Raw genomic sequence first — 18,402 nt, forward strand, 5'->3', positions numbered from 1 at the left:
TTGAGCATTTCTCTGGGATGAAATCTCATTCCTTTAGATTTTCAAATGGTTTCATGTCCCCAATATTTATAAAACTATAGATGCAGTGAGTATTGAATACATGTCATTACTGATTGCCTTGGCAGTTCCTCCTTTAAAAAAATTTTACATCTTCCTACCAAAAGACTGCAGTTTTTCGTTAAAGGTGAAAAGCTAGTTCTTTCTGTCATGGCATCCTGAACCTCACAACTCTGTTTATTGAATGGCCATATGATGCAAAGAAAACTATATGGGACCACAGGTAGAATGGAATGTAGCAGTCTTTATGCTCTCAGCAATTTTCTGACAAAATTATGTGGCCTTACATTAGGAATTGAGTAAATTGAGAAGTGATTTTTTTTTTCACATTCTTTCCCCTGTTGTCTTCCCATGCATTGTGTTCTCTTGTTCTTTCTGGTCTTTCTAATCCTCCAACCCCTAGACAGGCAGGCAGACACACACACACACACACACACACACACACATACACGCACACTTTTGTATTCCCTCATTCAGACATAATCACGCACACTGTAACCCACTGGCTAGTGCCAGTGTTTTGGACTTAATTATAAACCAAATTTGCTTTAAATAAGCTTGGGAATAAAATCCAGAAAATTTCCCATGGCATCCTTGAAACTTGGATATATTTAAGAAGAAGCTGGGGTTTTGGTTCTTTCAAACAGCAGTTGGGCTTGTACTTAAAGAAGGAAATCAGTTTCTAGCAGATAGCTTAGAGGGGGTTCACTGTGAGGATCTGGCAGAGTTCACATCCCCTATGACTGGTCCCTTGAAATTTTTAACTCTTAGACTTGTCTACACCAAGCCTCTAGCAATTTGTCAATTTACAGTTTTAAGTTTTCTGACTCTGGCATAGGTTCCTGTGGAGGTTTCTGCTCCTGTAAATTATGGTTCTCTGTGTCTGCCTATCTCTCCAATTTAGGGGGCAGCAGTTTGACCTGTGACCTCACCTCTCTAATGGATCTAAGATGAACCATTGAGTTTTCATTTTGTTTGGCTCTTTGTTGTTAGGGTGGAACGGCAGTTTCTAAGCTCCTTACAGACTGAAAACTGAAAGTTCTAGGTTTTTTTATACCCAGAGTTTGATATTTTCACAATTGAGTTTCAAACAATAAAGTAGAAATCAGTTTACATATTGCTTGCATGCATGTGCATGAGGCAGAAATACTGGAGTGTGTTGCCATTTCCTCCACAAGGGGATCTTTCCAACCCAGGGATCAAACTCACATCTCTGGCTTCTGCATTGGCAGGCGGATTCTTTACCACAGAGACACTGGGAAGCCCAAAATATGAGATCCACATATTGTTTAGTCATTGTTTATAAGTGAAGAAAAGCATTCTCACATTCTTAGCCGTAAGTAGGCCCTTGATTTGAAGTATGTGGTCTAAGAGGACTGAAAAATTATTAGGTAAGTTCTTTTGAATTATGTACCTCATAATTATGAGTTAGATGTTTTACTTCTGCTATTTTAGGGAGCCTTGAAGATTACATGAAGGATTATATTTATTCTAGTTTTAGCACTTGAACCATTAAGGATTACCAAGTTGAATTCCAACTAAGAAAAACAAATAGTGAAGAAAAAGTTTTGTTTGAATCTTGTGATTTATATGCTGAGCTTTTATCTATTGGGAATACTTTTTGAGTTAATGGAAAAATTACTTAACCATTTTTTTTTTTTATCTTGTAACTTATTTAGGAATGTTAAATTCTGCTTCTTACCCTTAAAATCCCACCTATAAATTTTGTCAGCTCTGAATTTTGAAATAAAATCAAGAAGAAAGAGTTTTAGAATTGTTTAAAATATGGAGGTTCAGTTCAGTTCACTCAGTCATGTCCAACTCTTTGCAACCCCATGGACTGCAGCATGCCAGGCTTCCTTGTCCATCACCAACTCCCAGAGTTTACTCAAACTCATGTCTATTGAGTCGGTGATGCCATCCAACCATCTCATCCTCTGTCATCCCCTTCTCCTCCTGTCTTCAATCTTTCTCAGCATCAGGGTCTTTTCCAGTGAGTCAGTTCTTCATATCAGGTGGCCAGAGTATTGGAGTTTCAGCTTCAGCATCAGTCCTTCCAATGAATACCCAGGACTGATGTCCTTTAGGATGGACTGGTTGGATCTCCTTGCAGTCCAAGGGACTCTCAAGAGTCTTCTCCAACACGGCAATTCAAAAGCATCAGTTCAAAGCATCAAATGTTGGATCCCACCAAGGAAAGATACCCCACGTCCAAGAGCAAAGGAGGAGCCCCAGCAAGATGGTAGGAGGGGCGAAATCATGTCTAGGATCAAATCCCATACCTGCCAGAGATGCTTGGAGGGCTCAAACAAACCTTGTGCGCACCAGAACCCAGAAACCCCACAGAGCCTGAGCCAGAAGTGTGTTTGAGTTCATACCTCAGGTATGGGTCAGTAGTGGACTGCCACAGTGGCATGGGCTCTGGATGCAATAGTCCTGGGTATGGCATAAGCCCTCTTGAAAAAGGTTGCCATTAACCCCACCATAGAGCCGCCAGAACTTACGCAGGACTGGGGAAACAGACTCTTGGCACAAACAAAAGCTTGTGTGCACCAGGACCCAAGAGAAAGGAGCAGTGGCTCCACAAGAGGCTGACCCAGACTTGCCCATGAGTGTCCAGGAGTCTCTGGCAGAGGCATGGGTTGGTGGTGGCCTGCTGCAGGGTTGGGGACACTGAGTGCAGCAGTGGGTGCATGGTACCTTTTGAAGGAGGTTGCCATTATCTTCATTGTCTCCACCATAGTTTGGCCTCAGGTCAAACAACAGGAAGGCAACACAGCCCCGCCCATCAACAGAAAATTGGATTAAAGATTTACTGAGCATGGCCCCACCCATCAGAACAAGACCCAGTTTCCCCCTCAGTCAGTCTGTCCCATCAGGAAGCTTCCATAAGCCTCTTATCCTTCTCCATCAGAGGGCAGACAGAATGAAAACCATAATCACAGAAAACTAACCTATCTGATCACATGGACCACAGCCTTGTCTAACTCAATGAAACTATGGTGGAGAGTTCTGACAAATCGTTGTCCACTGGAGAAGGGAATGGCAAGTATTCTTAAGTATTCTTGCCTTGAGAACCCCATGCTGCTGCTGCTGCTAAGTCGCTTCAGTCGTGTCCGACTCTGTGTGACCCCACAGACGGAAGCCCACCAGGCTCCCCCATCCCTGGGATTCTCCAGGCAAGAACACTGGAGTGGGTTGCCATTTCCTTCTCCAATGCATGAAAATGAAAAGTGAAAGTGAAGTCGCTCAGTCATGTCCGACTCTTAGCGACTCCATGGACTGCAGCCTACCAGGCTCCTCCATCCATGGGATTTTCCAGGCAAGAGTACTGGAGTGGGGTGCCATTGCCTTCTCCGTGAGAAGCCCATAAACAGTATGAAAATATGGAGGTGGTTAAAGAGAATTTTAAACCACTTTAGAGTTTTAGTTTATGTTCATGTTGATAGTAGCGTATTTTACAAAGTTTCATAAGGCATTCTTCTCTATTTTTTATAAAATAAAAAAGCTCTTTCTCTGTGAGATAAAATTTCTCTAAGCCAGATTTTTAATACTGTTCCTTGGCATTTTTAAAAAAGATATAAACCAAACCAAGGCTTCCCTGGTACCTCAGATGGTGAAGAATCCACCTGCAATCCAGGAGACCTGGGTTCTATCCCTGGGTTGGGAAGATACCCTGAAGGAGGGCGTGGCAACTCCATTATTCTTGCCTGGAGAATTCCATGGACAGAGGAGCCTGGCAGGCTATAGTCAATGGGATTGCAAAGAGTCAGACACGACTGAATCGACTTAGCACACAGAACACACAGACTAAACCAATGAAGTACCTTCTTATTCTGTTTTCAATAAAGATTTGTGTACATACATTTAGGAATGATTTACACATAATTCTTTAAGTGGTAATTTGTTTCAAGTGATTATATGATACACACATACCCACACACATAGGTACAATTTGTGTTGTTTGTAATACACCCAACAAGGGATGATATTGCTATCAAAAAACAAGAAGTCAGGTACCATCCTGATACAAACTAGTGCTGTATTTTGTAATTAGGTGTCTTAGAAATGGGCCAAGTGATTTTAATTATGTCTGGGAAATGAGAGATAAAGAGGGGGAGATTGGTTGGCAAGGCAGAGATGTTCATCTATAAAGAAAAAAGTGTTTAGGAAATTGTATCCATTGGATCTGCATACAACTTCAGTACAGTGTTCCAGATAGCTATTACTTATTCATTGGAGTTTAAACATTTGACCTAGATACAGCTTCTCTGAAGTTAAAAGTTGTCATTTTTTTGACATATTCCCTTTCTTCTGTGCTACAATAAAAATGTAGTTGCATACACTCTTTATTACTCAGCAAACTGAATTCAAGGCATAGAGTATAATGACTGTGTTGCAGAAAATTGGGCACATCCATTTTTGTCCAGTGCTTTTTGTGTGTTAATACAAGGGACATCAGCCAACTTCTTTTTCTGAAGGAGCAACAGCATCTGCTGTGTGTGTACAACCCTAAGGCACAAAGGGTAAGGTAGGCAGAAAATAATTATGAGTGAGATTGTGCTCATTTCTCCTTTATATTTGGCATTATTGTAAAAATATGTAACCTACAAAGAATTATAAGTTGCTTACTATTTTCTGCAAGCACATTTAATCTCTAAGTAAGCTGATGATTTTAGTTTTCACATTGTTTTGAGGAAGGCTACGTTAGTTTTGACCCTCTAATATGTAGTTACCCTTATCTTTTATCACTATTGTATTTATGGATTTAACCAGACCTTTAAAAATACTGTTTTTAATATATTTCGTCCTTTTGTAATGGAGATTGATCTGTAATAAGATAATATTTAGGGCACTTATTTTTTAAATTGTGTTTTTCCTTTCTGTTGAAAATTTCTTGAAATTGTAAAATATGTTCTTTAATTTAGATGCATCATATGGCACAAGACAGTCATTTGTTTGTATTGATTTGGCTTCCTATGTGAATCTAATTATATATAAACTTGATTTCCCATAAAACTCCCAATAAGGATTTTTAAAGCACAGTTTTTCTCAACTTTCTTCTCAAAAATAGCTGATTTTAATATGTGACTGAAAGTAGGCAGTCAAAAGAGAAAATGGGATTTATTGCACTTTATATAAAGCTAAGGAATCTTAGGTTTAAAACTTAAATTTGGGTAACAATCTAGATTTAATTTCTTCTGTAGCTTGTATGTGTGAAGTTAATAGGACTTTGAAGTCATCATTTGTACATAGCCCTGTTGGTCTGTCCCCTATCCCCAGCACACATTTTTTTTTGTTTCATATGTGTTTTTGTTGTTTGTCTTTTATCTTTTTTTTTTTTCCTATTTTCTCTTTGATTGACTTTTGAACCCAAGTATGTAGGTAAGTCTGTTTACTCCACTGCTTTTCCACACAGTAGCCACCAGCCACATGTGGTTATTCAGCACCTGAAATGGTGGTATGAATTGAGATTGCTGTAAATGTAAAGTGCATGTGGCCTTTCAAAGATTTGGTAGAAAAAAATAAAATAGTTGTGACTGTTTCCCTTGGGTTTTGGATCTGCTATCCATTTGCCGCATCCATTTTTATGTGAGGAATCAGGAGGATTCAGAAACTGCTGCAAATATTGCTGTCCTCCCAGAAAATTTGTAACCTGATGTTTGGTTAACTGTGTTTGAATAGAGTTTTTTTTTTTTAATTGCGTATAGTTGTTTTACAGTGTTGTGTTAGTCTCTGCTATACAACAAAGTGAATCAGCCTCACATATACATATATCCTGTCTTCCTTGGATTTTCTGTTTGAATAGGCTTACAAATTATAATGAGAACAAAAGCCATAGTCTTTTTATAAAAGTTGGAGAAAAGGCTAAATAGTCATTTGCTGCTGTTTTAAAAAAATTATTTATTTATGTATTTTTGGCTGAGCTAGGTCTTCTTTTCTGCCCAGGCTTTTCTCAAGCTGCATCAAGTAGGGACTCGTCTTTAGTTGCAGTATGAAGGCTTCTCACTGATGGGGCTTCTCCTGTTGCAGAGTGCAGGCCCTCGGGCACATGGGCTTCAGTAGCTGTGGCATGTGGTCTCAGTGGTTGTGGCTTCTGGGCTCCAGGTCAGTTGTGACGCACTGACTTTGTTGCTGTGCAGCACGTGGAATCTTGCCCAGATCAGGGATCTAACCCGTGTCTCCTGCATTGGCAGGTCGATTCTTTACCACTGAGCCACCAGGGAAGCCCTCCTGTTACTTTTAAAAGAAGTCTTTATCAGAGAAAAATCATAGAAAACTTGAAAGAAAATAAAAAGGTGACCTAGCTCATGTGTTGAAAGCTATTGTTTCTGGCAGTGTATAAACTCCATTCCCAACCACAGACCTAGTTTATCAGCTAGAATAGGTTGTGTCTTTACCTTTTTGTGACTCTCTCACATTCGGTGACCAAGTCAGGTCTCATAAAACATTGAAGAATTATATGCATTACCATTCACTGTTCAGACTTGGTTTTAACCAAGAAATTTACTGAATAGTGTCCTAATTCCCTAAAGATGAAATAACATTTGAAATTCATTCTGACGAGCTCCAGAGAGTAATCAATATTTACTAAGGGCCAGGTGCTCAGATTCTTTCACAGAAAGGCAATACAGTTTTGAAATCCGTATCAACTTGAAGTTCCCTTATCTAGCAGTGAAGACTCAGCTCTCTTTAACCTTAAAGAATAATATATGTGTTTTAGATAGATTTACAGTATGCAGTGATCCAAAATTTTAAAATGTAATTTTAGTGCATAAAGTTCAGTTCTCTGCCACACAGAATTTAGCCACACTGTTGTTTATATAAAGATTTTAAAAAGATGAGAAAGTTGTGTGTTAATTCTAAGTGTGGTTATTATGTTAAATTGCTGTGTATGTAGAAAAAGTTTTATATGTGTCTTTTTCTTTATTTCTCTTTTAAGTTCTCACCCAGTTTCCTCCCCAGTCATCCTCCAGTTTGGCCATGCAGAGACCCTTCTTCCGCTGCTTTCTCTCATGGGCTACTTCAAAGACAAGGAGCCCCTGACAGCCTACAATTACAAGGAGCAAATGCATCGGAAGTTCCGAAGTGGTCACATTGTACCCTATGCTTCAAACCTGATATTTGTGCTTTACCATTGTAAAAATGCTAAGACTCCTAAAGAAGAATTCCGAGTGCAGATGTTACTGAATGAAAAAGTGTTACCATTGGCTCACTCACAAGAAACTGTTTCTTTGTATGAAGATCTGAAGAACCACTATAAGGACATCCTTCAGAGTTGTCATACCAGTGAAGAATGTGAACTACCAAAGGTGAACACGTCTGATGAGCTATGAGTAACTGCCAAACATTTTTAATTCATCAGCAGTCTCCAGGGAGTGATTCCATGCTTGGAATAGGTGGGCAGTCCCTGGGTACAGAAAGCTTTAACATTTCTTGGATATTTCTGTTTTTTCAAAGAAGAATGTTTCTTTTTGAGTCTGGACATGGATATGTAAGAAATGATCTTTCACTGAAGCAGCTCTCATGGGAAATCTGTTCGGAGATAACTGGTACTACATACATTTACAGAAATTAAATTCTTCCTACTTACGTAAGAAGTCTCACACTGAGATAGAACATGATTTCAAAATGATACACAGAAGTTTTGGAGTAACGAAATATTTTGTCATTTGGACAATCCATAACGCGACTGGACTAAGTCTAGGAACTTTACCAGCTGTGCTGCCATTCTTTCTTTTTTCCTCAGGTAGCACAGTTCTAGTATTTTCTTCTTAATCAGAGCTATTATGATTCACTGGGAGTATCACTTTGGAAGAAATTAACATCTCTAGTTGAGAATTTGAAACAATATTAAGAAACAGTATGATTTAAAAGAACACCTTCACTGAAGGAAGACAAAAGTATAATAAAGTGTCTTTGTTAAGAGTATTTATAAAGTATTTGAACACGATTTCAGTAATTGCCTTTAACCTCTTCGTAAGTCTTGAAAGGCCGTTATTTAATTATTATCATACCTGTTTCCCATATATAACTGGAAGAGCAAAGAGGACCATTAGCAACAAGACAGAATAGAATCAAACTTAAATCCATTGCTTTATGTGTTTTAAAAAATTGTCACTTTGCTTGTATTTGTATATTTTACTGTTATGTGAGATACAGCTTTTGAGGGTTTAATTTCTTTTTTGTTCTTTATTTTTGTAAAGACTGACTTCATACTGGTGGGCTTTCAGTTTCACATATGCTGCTGCTTAGTCACTCAGTCGTGTCTGACTCTTTGTGACCTCATGGACTGTAGCCCACCAGGCTCCTCTGTCCATGGGATTCTCCAGGCAAGAATACTGGGGTGCGTTGCCATTCCCTTCTCCAGGGATTTTCCCGACCCAGGGATTGAACCTGGCTCCTCCTACATTACAGGCAGATTCTTTACCATCTGAGCCACAAGGGAAGACCTTTCACAGATATGAACCCCTTTCAAAGCAATAGTTGTGAGTTCTATCAAATATCATCAAAGTAGTTTCTATAATAATAAACATAATTCTTATAACTTTACTACCAAGTTTTTTTCTGCTTTCCATATTGATACACAGTCAATTCAGTTCAGGTCATTCGCTCAATTGTGTCCAACTTTTTGTGACCCCATGAACCGCAGCATGCCAGGCCTCCCTGTCCATCACCAACTCCCGGAGTCCACCCAAACTCATGTCCATCGAGTCGGTGATGTCATACAACCATCTCATCTCATCCTCTGTCATCCCCTTCTCCTCTTGCCCTCAATCTTTCCCAGCATCAGGGTCTTTTCAAATGAGTCAGCTCTTTGCATCAGGTGGCCAAAGTATTGGAGTTTCAGCTTTAGCATCATTCCTTCCAATAAACACCCAGGACTGATCTCCTTTAGGATGGACTGGTTGGATCTCCTTGCAGTCCAAGGGACTCTCAAGAGTCTTCTCCAACACCACGGTTCAAAAGCATCAATTCTTTGGCGCCATTGATCTTCAACTGAGTGATGTTCACAGAATAGATGATTAGCTGATAAATACTACTGATGCATCAATACAGTGCTGATTATTCCTACAAAGGTCTGATTTTAATCATTTTTTTTAGGAATTTGTCTAAGGCAGACAAGAGAACAGTATAATGAGCATTCATGCCCATCATACTGTTTTAGCAAAATTAACATTGTATCATTTGGTTTAGATCAAATAAGAAGAATTGAAGACTTTTGTATGTCTTCCTGATGCTTTTCCCTCACTGCCTGCCTATAGGTAACCACCAACATATGAAGTTCAGTATTCACCATTCTACTGCATGCTTGACTCTGAAATTTTATAGTATTGTGGGAATTTAAACTTTTCTATAAAAAGGACTTCATTGTGCGTATCATTCTTGAATAATTGATTTAATTGCTGTATTTGTTTTTCAAGACTTTTTGATCATTTATCACAAATCAACAATATCAGTTCATGAGTCATGTACTTTTTATGTACAAACACTAAACTCAGACTGTGAGCATGTTAAAGTTGAATAAACCTAGTTTTTCTTTCAAGGGCGTTATCTTAAGACCTTACAACAAATTTACTTGATGTCTGGAACATTAAATAATTTGATTCATGAAGTTTTCATAGACTTTTGAAGTTTTATAGAAATTGTTTAATTTATTATTTATTGTTAAGTAGAACCATATAGTTATCATTGTAGTTTTTGGTATGTAAACTATTTCAGGATAGAGGGTGAGTGTAGTCCATTTTCGTTAATGTTACAAAGGCTGTGACATTATTCTGGTGCTATTATTCTCACTTAGGAAGTACCCGAAACTGAATAATCTTATGATAAGAGCAAAAGGTCTTATCTAGGATAGGATATATAAAAAGTTGAATGCTGAAAAATAACCTTTGGCCAACAAGAATTCATTCATGATAGGTGGCCACTTTACTCAGTTAAACCAAAATGTAATCACTATCGGTTCTGAGATTTTGGTCAATTAATAAATAGCCTATGAACATTCGTCATTTTCTGTTCATAGTCTACAACTTGATGTGTGCAGTGCGTTTGTCTTTACTCTTTTTTTATAGTCATTTTATCATTTTGAAGTTTCTGCTCTCCAGCACATAACCCTGCACTTGAAACTGTCTTTGTATATAATCTTGATCTTAATTTTAACACTGAAAGCAGAGTTCAACTTGTAAAGGAAAAGGAGCTTCATTTTTTTCAGGCAAAAATCAAATTTTATATCTTTGAGTGCTTTCCTTTTGTAAACTGCAGAATTGATACATGACCTTAAATATCTGGGAGTTACATACAACCAAACCAGAATTTGTAAGTATAAATTTTTGGAATGTATTTCTTTAAGGTGGTATTTCATACAGTTCATTAATGATCCTTGGAATCTGGACTATTCTGCCAAATGTAAACTGAAAATAAATATTTGCATTACAATGTAATTTGCCTTTTATCTAGCTCTTCTCCTGAACTTACCCAGTCTCTTAACTCTCATAGAATCACAGATCACTGAGTTCTCTATTCTTCTGTCACTTACTTAAGCATTTCCTTCCACTCACCTATCAGCTTAACCTGCCCTTAAGCACCTTCACATCAGTCTATTAAGCTATTTTTTAATTGGTGTATGTGTATGTGTGTGAGGAGAGAGAGAAGAAAAAGAAGGAATGAGTATTTTTGAGAAAATTCCACAGCAGGAAAAAAGATGTCATATTATTCTAGTTAAAAGAATTGCAGTTTGGGCTTCATACCTGGCAGATTAGGAGGCAGTTAACGAACGTTCAAACTTCATTTTATCATTACTGGAGTAATACACTTTAAGATAGAAGGATTCTTAAATGTATTATTTCTAAAACTGGCCTCAGTTTAACACCATCCCTGTACTATTCCCAGATGCTGAGCCATTCTTTAGACCCAAGCAGTTTATGCTCACACTTGTTTGTTGTTGCGCTGGCAGAACAAATAATTATTCATTAGAATGATAGCCTTCAACGTTTAATAGTACTCCTAGTATATAATGAGAACATTTTGCTAACATATTTTACATCATTTATGAAGTAGCTAATGTGAAAATTGGGGTTCCCAGTGGTAAAGAATCTGCCTGCCAACGTAAGGAGACATGGGTTCAATCCCTGGTTCGGGAAGATCCCCTGGAGAAGGAAATGACAACCCACTCTAGCGTTCTTCCCTGGGAAATCCTATGAATAGAAGAGCCTGGCAGGCTAGTCTGTGGGGTTGCAAAAGAGTCAAACATGACTTAGCAACTAAACAACAACAAACAATATGGAGAATTAAGTTGGGATTTATTGATTGTTTTTTTTCATTAGAGTTCATTCTACCAATATTGGTTCTGAACGTTAATAATTTGGGTGCTTTTAGAAACTTTTTCAGTGAACAATCTTATCCTGGAAAAAAAATCCCAGCTTTGATGTAAATTATAAAAATGTATACTTGTGAACCATATCTTGGAATACACACAGATGAAAAGAGTTCTGCTGATAACAAACATGCCTAATTGGAGATAGGAAGAACATCAATCATGCTCTAGCTATAGTTTCTCTTCCTTTGAGCAGCCCTTAGTTTCTTTTTCTTATAAGTGTTTTTTCCTTGCTTTCCTGAGAAGCTTAGACTAGTCTTTGGAAGACAAAAAAGTGCTTTTTTTCCTTCCGTCTGCAGCATTACTCCTTGAAATTATCTGTCACTCTTTGCATCATGGAGACTTGCTGAGGGCCTGGTTTCCTAATTTGACTATTTTAGGTAGAGTTGTGTAGCCTCCTAAGTTCTGTCCATGGTGGGAAACTACAGTTGCGTTTCCCAGCTTTGATTGCTACTGTACTAGATAACTGAGAAGAGTCTGAGGAGAAATACTGAACTCCTTGGGCAGAAGTCTGAAGAAATGAGAAACAACCTGCATTTTCCTTGCTGAGAAAAACAATGGGTGAAGCTCCCAGATGTAGATAGGAAATCAGAAGTAGCTGGGATTCTAAATCCACTTGGATCTGGTTGCAATGCTTCAGGTCTTTCTAGGAAGGGAAATGGAGTAGAGCATTATGGGACTTCTTCAAACCATGTTACTAGTTTTTGCCTCAGTCACTGCTGGAGGTAGGCAGTTAAATAGAACTTCCTTTTCAAGTCTAGGCCTAGCTCTTAAAAAAAAAAAATTATGACTAGAAGACAGTTCTCTACCCTATGGGCCTGCATGAGCTTCAAAACACTTTGTTTTTTTTTTAAAGACAGGTCTAAAAGCTCTTTGGTTACTAAATATTTAAAAAGGACTACTATTGATAGGCTCCCCTGGTGGCTCAGATGTTAAAGAATCTGCTTGCAGTACGGGAGACCCAGCTTCAATCCCTGGGTTGGTAAGATCCCGTAGAGAAGGAAATGGTAACCCACTCCAGTATTCTTGTCTGGAGAAGTCCATGGACAGAGGAGCCTGGTGGGCTACAGCCCATGGGGTCACTAAGTGTCAGACACAACTGAGTGACTAACACAGTTTTACAGTATAGGTATATGCATTTGTTTGTATTTGCCCAAACAGAATGTGTAAAGCTAGTCTTAAGAGAAAAATCATTGTAATTCTCAATACTCAGCCATGTACTTGATGTTAACTGGTTATCTATAAAATAAATCATTTGTGTGAAATAACAATTGCCCTTGAGTACAGGGAATATCTACACCTGCCAAGTACTGTATAGAAGTACTTTACCTGTTACTCCATTTAATCTTCATTATAGACTATGAAGTTCATAGTATGAAGCCTGTTTTGCAGATGAGGGAATTGAAATGGAAGATGAAAGTACTGTTTTGTTTTGTTTTACACTTTATGCTCTATTCAAATGCTGTATCAGTGGTAACAGTGGAATTTTGACTTCATTCATTTGGGGCACTTTGGCATGCAGATTGTTTTAAGTAATGCAACTGATTGTAAACCACTTCAGTCTCTTGACACTGCCCACCACTGGGGGAAAAAGTGCTTTTGAAGATGCTGCCACCCTCTGTCCTTCTCTGTAGCCATTAGCTATAATTGCTTAGGCCAAAAAAGTTGTATGCTTAGCAGGAAATGGAAAGAAGACAAAAGTCTAAGCAGAGCTTTGTATGTAACCATTTCCAGGACAAATCAATTTATATCTCCAGGCTCAGCTCACTGTACCATGCACCTGGTATACAAGGCTTTCTGAGTTAATCAGGAGGGTGGGGCAGGTTAGTAGCTATATTACAATCCATCCCTTAGAATTGCATTTGTAGCATTTCCAAGGATAACACATTCAGACCTTATTGGAGATTCTAAATTGTATGAATTACAGGATAATGGTAACTACAATTATATTGTGTACTTATTTTCCTTTCCACTGCTTTAAAGCAGTTCCTTAGCCTCATGCCCTTGACTCAACCCTGGAGTCCATAAAGCCAAGCTCATTGAGCACACGTTGAACAGTGGCAGCTCGCAGATGCTTTGGCCGAAATCCATGATGAGGAATGCTAGGGAATGACAAAGGCAAGGCTTTGCTGCAAGTTGCCCGAGTGTCATGCCATGTTTATGGCCTCTGCCCCACTTCATCATGTAATGACCATCATTGCAATAACAATGTGTTTTACAGCAAACACCACATGACCAGTTGTATGTCAGTAGAATCTTGTAAAGGACAAAAGGAAAGATATAAACATCTGAATGCAGAGTTAAGGAATAGCAAGAAGAGATAAGAAAGGCTTCTTCAGCGATCAATGCAAAGAAATAGAGGAAAACAACAGAATGGGAAAGACTGGAGATCTCTTCAAGAAAATTAGAGATACCAAGGGAACATTTCATGCAAAGATGGGCTCGATAAAGAACAGAAATGGTATGGACCTAACAGAAGCAGAAGATGTTAAGAAGACGTGGCAAGAATACATAGAACAACTGTACAAAAAAGAGCTTCACAACCCAGATAATCACGATGGTGTGATCACTCACCTAGAGCCAGACATTCTGGAATGTGAAGTCAATTGGGCCTTAGAAAGCATCACTATGAACAAAGCTAGTGGAGGTGATGGAATTCCAGTTGAGCTATTTCATATCCTCAAAGATGATGCTGTGAAAGTGCTGCACTCAATATGCCAGCAAATTCGGAAAACTCAGCAGTGGCCACAGGACAGGAAAAGGTCAGTTTTCATTCCAATCCCAAAGAAAGGCAATGTCAAAGAATGCTCAAACTACCACACAATAGCACTCATCTCACACGCTAGTAAAGTAATGCTCAAAATTCTCCAAGCCAGACTTCAGCAATACATGAACCGTGAAATTCCAGATGTTCAAGCTGGTTTTAGAAAAGGCAGAGAAACCAGAGATCAAATTGCCAACATCAGCTGGATCATCGAAAAAACAAGAGAGTTTCAGGAAAACATCTATTTCTGCTTTATTGACTATGCCACAGCCTTTGACTGTGTGGATCACAATAAACTGTGGAAAATTCTTCAAGAGATGGGAATACCAGACCACCTGACCTGCCTCTTGAGAAACCTATATGCAGATCAGTGCCGGGAGCCGGCAAGAGGCACTCCACTCATGGCAAAGGTCATGAGGAAGGAGGCTCGGCATACGCAAAGGCAGGATCGAGCCTCAGGAGTCCCCCTGGATATTCTCGAGCATCTACCCTCCCAAAACCAGAGTCTGCCTACTTTATTGCTTTGTGCTCTCACCTCTGACTTTATTGGGGGCTGTCCCCCACCACCATCTCGCTCTCTCTGATAAAGAGTTAATTTACAGCTCCAGTTAATAAGTTCCTGGGCATTAGGAGTGTTTAAATCTAAACCCCTCGGATAGCTCTCTAACTCGCCTGACAAGTTTACCCGGACTCCTACAGCTATGCATACGATTATTTACAATCTCTCAGTCTCAAGAGGCACGGGAAGGTTAAGATATTCAAATAGCTTAGAGCCTCTCAGAGAGTTAGAAACTGTCAGAATAAAACTAGTAAAGGATTTCATTGATGAGCCAATGCTTGCTGCCAAGTTTCCACATCCCCTGTATTGTATCCTTGAATGTGTATTAATTAATATAGTTGGTATGTAGAAAAAATAAGTAGTGGCCTTGGTGTTAGCAACTTTAGACCTTTAAGGTAATAAATTCTTTCCTTTGTTGTAAACCCACTGCACCTCTGCCCTATAGGAATGCAACTTTATCTAACACCTCCGGAGGATGGCGCCAAACCTTAAAATAATTACTCTTAGAAAAAATAAGTCTTACAGTTGACAAACCTTTGTCAAGAGTCATAAAATGTTAATAGGCCTTCTGGCCAGAAGATGATGTAAATCACCTAAACCACTTGTATACAATAAATTTGCAGGAAAGAAACCCTGGTTTCGATAAGGATCAAAGACTGCTGACTTTGTATGATTTCACATCCCTTATTATCCTCTATGTGCAACTTAGGGTATAAAAGCCCCTGTTGAAAATAAAGCTACTGGCCTTGCTCACCAAAGCTTGGTCTCCCCATGTCATTCTTTCTTTTCATATTCCGGCTGAAGTTTCCATCTGGAACGTGGAGGTCCTCTGCGACCATTTATTTGCCTGGGCTTCTAAGACCCACTCGAGAAGGTGTCTAAGGTGGGGCACCTTCCACTGTTCGAGAAGGCGCCTGTGGCCTCCGTGGTGAGAGCTAACCTGGTGTCACAGGTTATATTGATTTTCCGCGTAAACCAAGCTACTCAGCCTCTTTTATCCACTGAATTTTCCTACTGAGCTATCCTCATGCTATTAGTCTTTATATCTCTAATTAATATTTAAATAAATCGCCGATGCCGTCTCTCCTTCGAATACCCTGGATCAGCCGGGGCTGGACCCCGGCAGATCAGGAAGCAACAGTTAGAACTGGACATGGACCAAATAGGAAAAGGAGTACATCAAGGCTGTATATTGTCACCCTGCTTATTTAACTTCTATGCAGAGTACATCATGAGAAACGCTGGACTGGAAGAAGCACAAGCTGGAATCAAGATTGCCGGGAGAAATATCAATAACCTCAGCTATGCAGATGACACCACCCTTATGGCAGAAAGTGAAGAGGAACTAAAGAGCCTCTTGATGAAAGTGAAAGAGGGGAGTGAAAAAGTTGGCTTCAAGCTCAACATTCAGAAAACGAAGATCATGGCATCTGGTCCCATCACTTCATGGGAAATAGATGGGGAAACAGTGGAAACAGTGTCAGACTTTATTTTGGGGGGGCTCTAAAATCACTGCAGATGGTGATTGCAGCCATGAAATTAAAAGATGCTTGCTCCTTGGAAAGTTATGACCAACCTAGACTGCATATAAAAAGCAGGGACATTACTTTGCCAACAAAGGTGCATCTAGTCAAGGCTATGGTTTTTCCAGTGGTCATGTATGGATGTGAGAGTTGGACTGTGAAGAAAGCTGAGCGCCGAAGAATCAATGCTTTTGAACTGTGGTGTTGGAGAAGACTCTTGAGAGTCCCATGGACTGCAAGGAGATCCAACCAGTCCATCCTAAAGGAGATCAGTCCTGGGTGTTCTTTGGAAGGAATGATACTAAAGCTGAAACTCCAGTACTTTGGCCACCTCATGCGAAGAGTTGACTCATTGGAAAAGACTCTGATGCTGGGAGGGATTGGTTACAGGAGGAAAAGGGGACGACAGAGGATGAGATGGCTGGATGGCATCACCGACTCGATGGACGTGGGTTTGGGTGAACTCTGGGAGTTGGTGATACACAGGGAGGTCTGACATGCTGCAGTTCATGGGGTCGCAAAGAGTCGGACACGACTGAGCGACTGAACTGAACTGAACCGAGAATCTTATTACATACAAATATTGCCCCAAAATATTTCCCAATCTGAGGATCTGAAGATAAAACTTAATCCCTCTGTGGTTGTTAGCATAACTGATGCCATCTTGGGCCCTTACTGTTTCTCCCTCCGCTGACCCTACCCAGTACTATACTGTACAGTGAACCACTTCTCTGTCATTAAGGGCTATGTATCAGATAGTTAATAGGTATTGTTTAATAATGAACAGGACCAGGTGGCCTCTATTCTCTGTTAGTCCCCAAGCAATGATGAAAACCTTCGCTGATAAATTCCTGGTGCCCAGGAGATTAGTTTCCCATTCATGAATCTTGACTTAGGAATGCTTGTCCTGTTTCCAAGTACCTACCTCATATCCTAGGTTAACTATAAAATTATCCCAGTGGTCTCCTGATAATGCAGAGTACAGCTGTGAGTGTCTCTGGATTATCCACCTGATCCCTTCCCACCCTGTAAGTTACCCTACAGGTAAAGTCAAATGACTCATTGATTACACAGAGCTGCCTGCCTGGCATTTTGTTCTCAAGATGCCTTCTGTTTGGTGGACACTGCGTTCCTTCCATCCTCCAATAATTGGCAAGCCAGGCAGTAAACTGGAAACAATGCAGGAATGAATAAAGGGGCCATGCTAGGGGAAAGCCCATTATTCACAGGGAAAATCCCAGGCTGGCAAGCTACTTCCACAGAGGGTGACCTGGCTAGGTTTATGGAACGCCAGGCATTGCGTGAGTACAGGGACGCGCGGACAAGGCTCCAAAGGGCAAATAGCTAGATATATTAACGAAAATTGTGGGAAATCAAAAGTGGAAAAAAAAAATGAGCAAACACTTGGTTGTTACATGGCTTTGTTATGGGCTGTAAGTACTAGCACAGAAAAGGAATTACAGCTCAGCAGGAAACTAAGTAAGACTAAAGGCACTGCCTTTAGGGAGGGATGTCTGGACAGCATGTTCTGCCCCCCGGGCCATTACATCAAAATAACCACAGGAAGAACGTATTGAAATGGTTGCATTTTACATGATTAAAGTGCAGAGCTGTAGGCTCCCCCATTCAAAGGTGAGGACTATTATTTTGCAGGAGAATTGAGACCCCAGAGGTGGGGTCTTAACTAAATGGCCTGTGTTTTAGGACATAACTAAAACATAGGCCACTAGGAATCGGAAATAATTGAGGTGAGATCCTTAAGAGCTGAAAACAACTAAGTGGGAATATTCCTCTGCTGAATTAGTAGCATTAGCCGTCAGGTTTAAAACCAAATTGTAGGGGGAAATTTCCAGCTTTAGTGTTGCATTTATAGGATGCTTGAGGAGGTGGTATTAAATGGATCAGAAATGTCTCCAGAGGTCTGGGTTACAGTGCATCCTGCCCTCTGGCAACATTTGCATGCATTTGGGGTGGGCAAAAACTGACAGCACGTTGCCAACCTGATTGAATGGATATGTGCAGGTAGTATATACCTGGCTTGGCCAAATGAGGGAGAGATGCTATTCCTCCCTTTCTGGGCATTTATGGAAGAGCTACAAGAAATAATGAGTTCCTCTTCTGAAAC

At 39.8% G+C, this 18,402-nt stretch overlaps 1 protein-coding gene across 8 annotated transcripts in view; it reads left to right on the forward strand.

Moving 5' to 3' along the window:
* MINPP1 (multiple inositol-polyphosphate phosphatase 1) overlaps positions 1–18,402 on the forward strand; it is a 102,518-nt gene that overhangs the window by 28,858 nt on the left and 55,258 nt on the right. For 2 of the 8 annotated variants that reach the window (XM_086379230.1, XM_086379238.1), the window contains one exon: positions 7,001–15,512. The exons of 5 other annotated variants lie outside the window; for them this stretch is intronic. In XM_086379230.1, the coding sequence (XP_086235356.1) occupies positions 7,001–7,394 (394 nt within the window). In that variant the 3' untranslated portion in view covers positions 7,395–15,512. Of the gene's footprint in view, positions 1–1,289; positions 6,593–7,000; positions 15,513–18,402 lie in introns of those variants that run through there. One more of the 8 variants, XM_086379236.1, reaches the window with a different exon arrangement.

This window comes from Bos grunniens, chromosome 26 (assembly GCF_055505025.1).
Source record: "Bos grunniens cultivar Pamir isolate PY7600 chromosome 26, Bosgru_T2T1.0, whole genome shotgun sequence".
Classification (NCBI taxonomy): domain Eukaryota; kingdom Metazoa; phylum Chordata; class Mammalia; order Artiodactyla; family Bovidae; genus Bos; species Bos grunniens.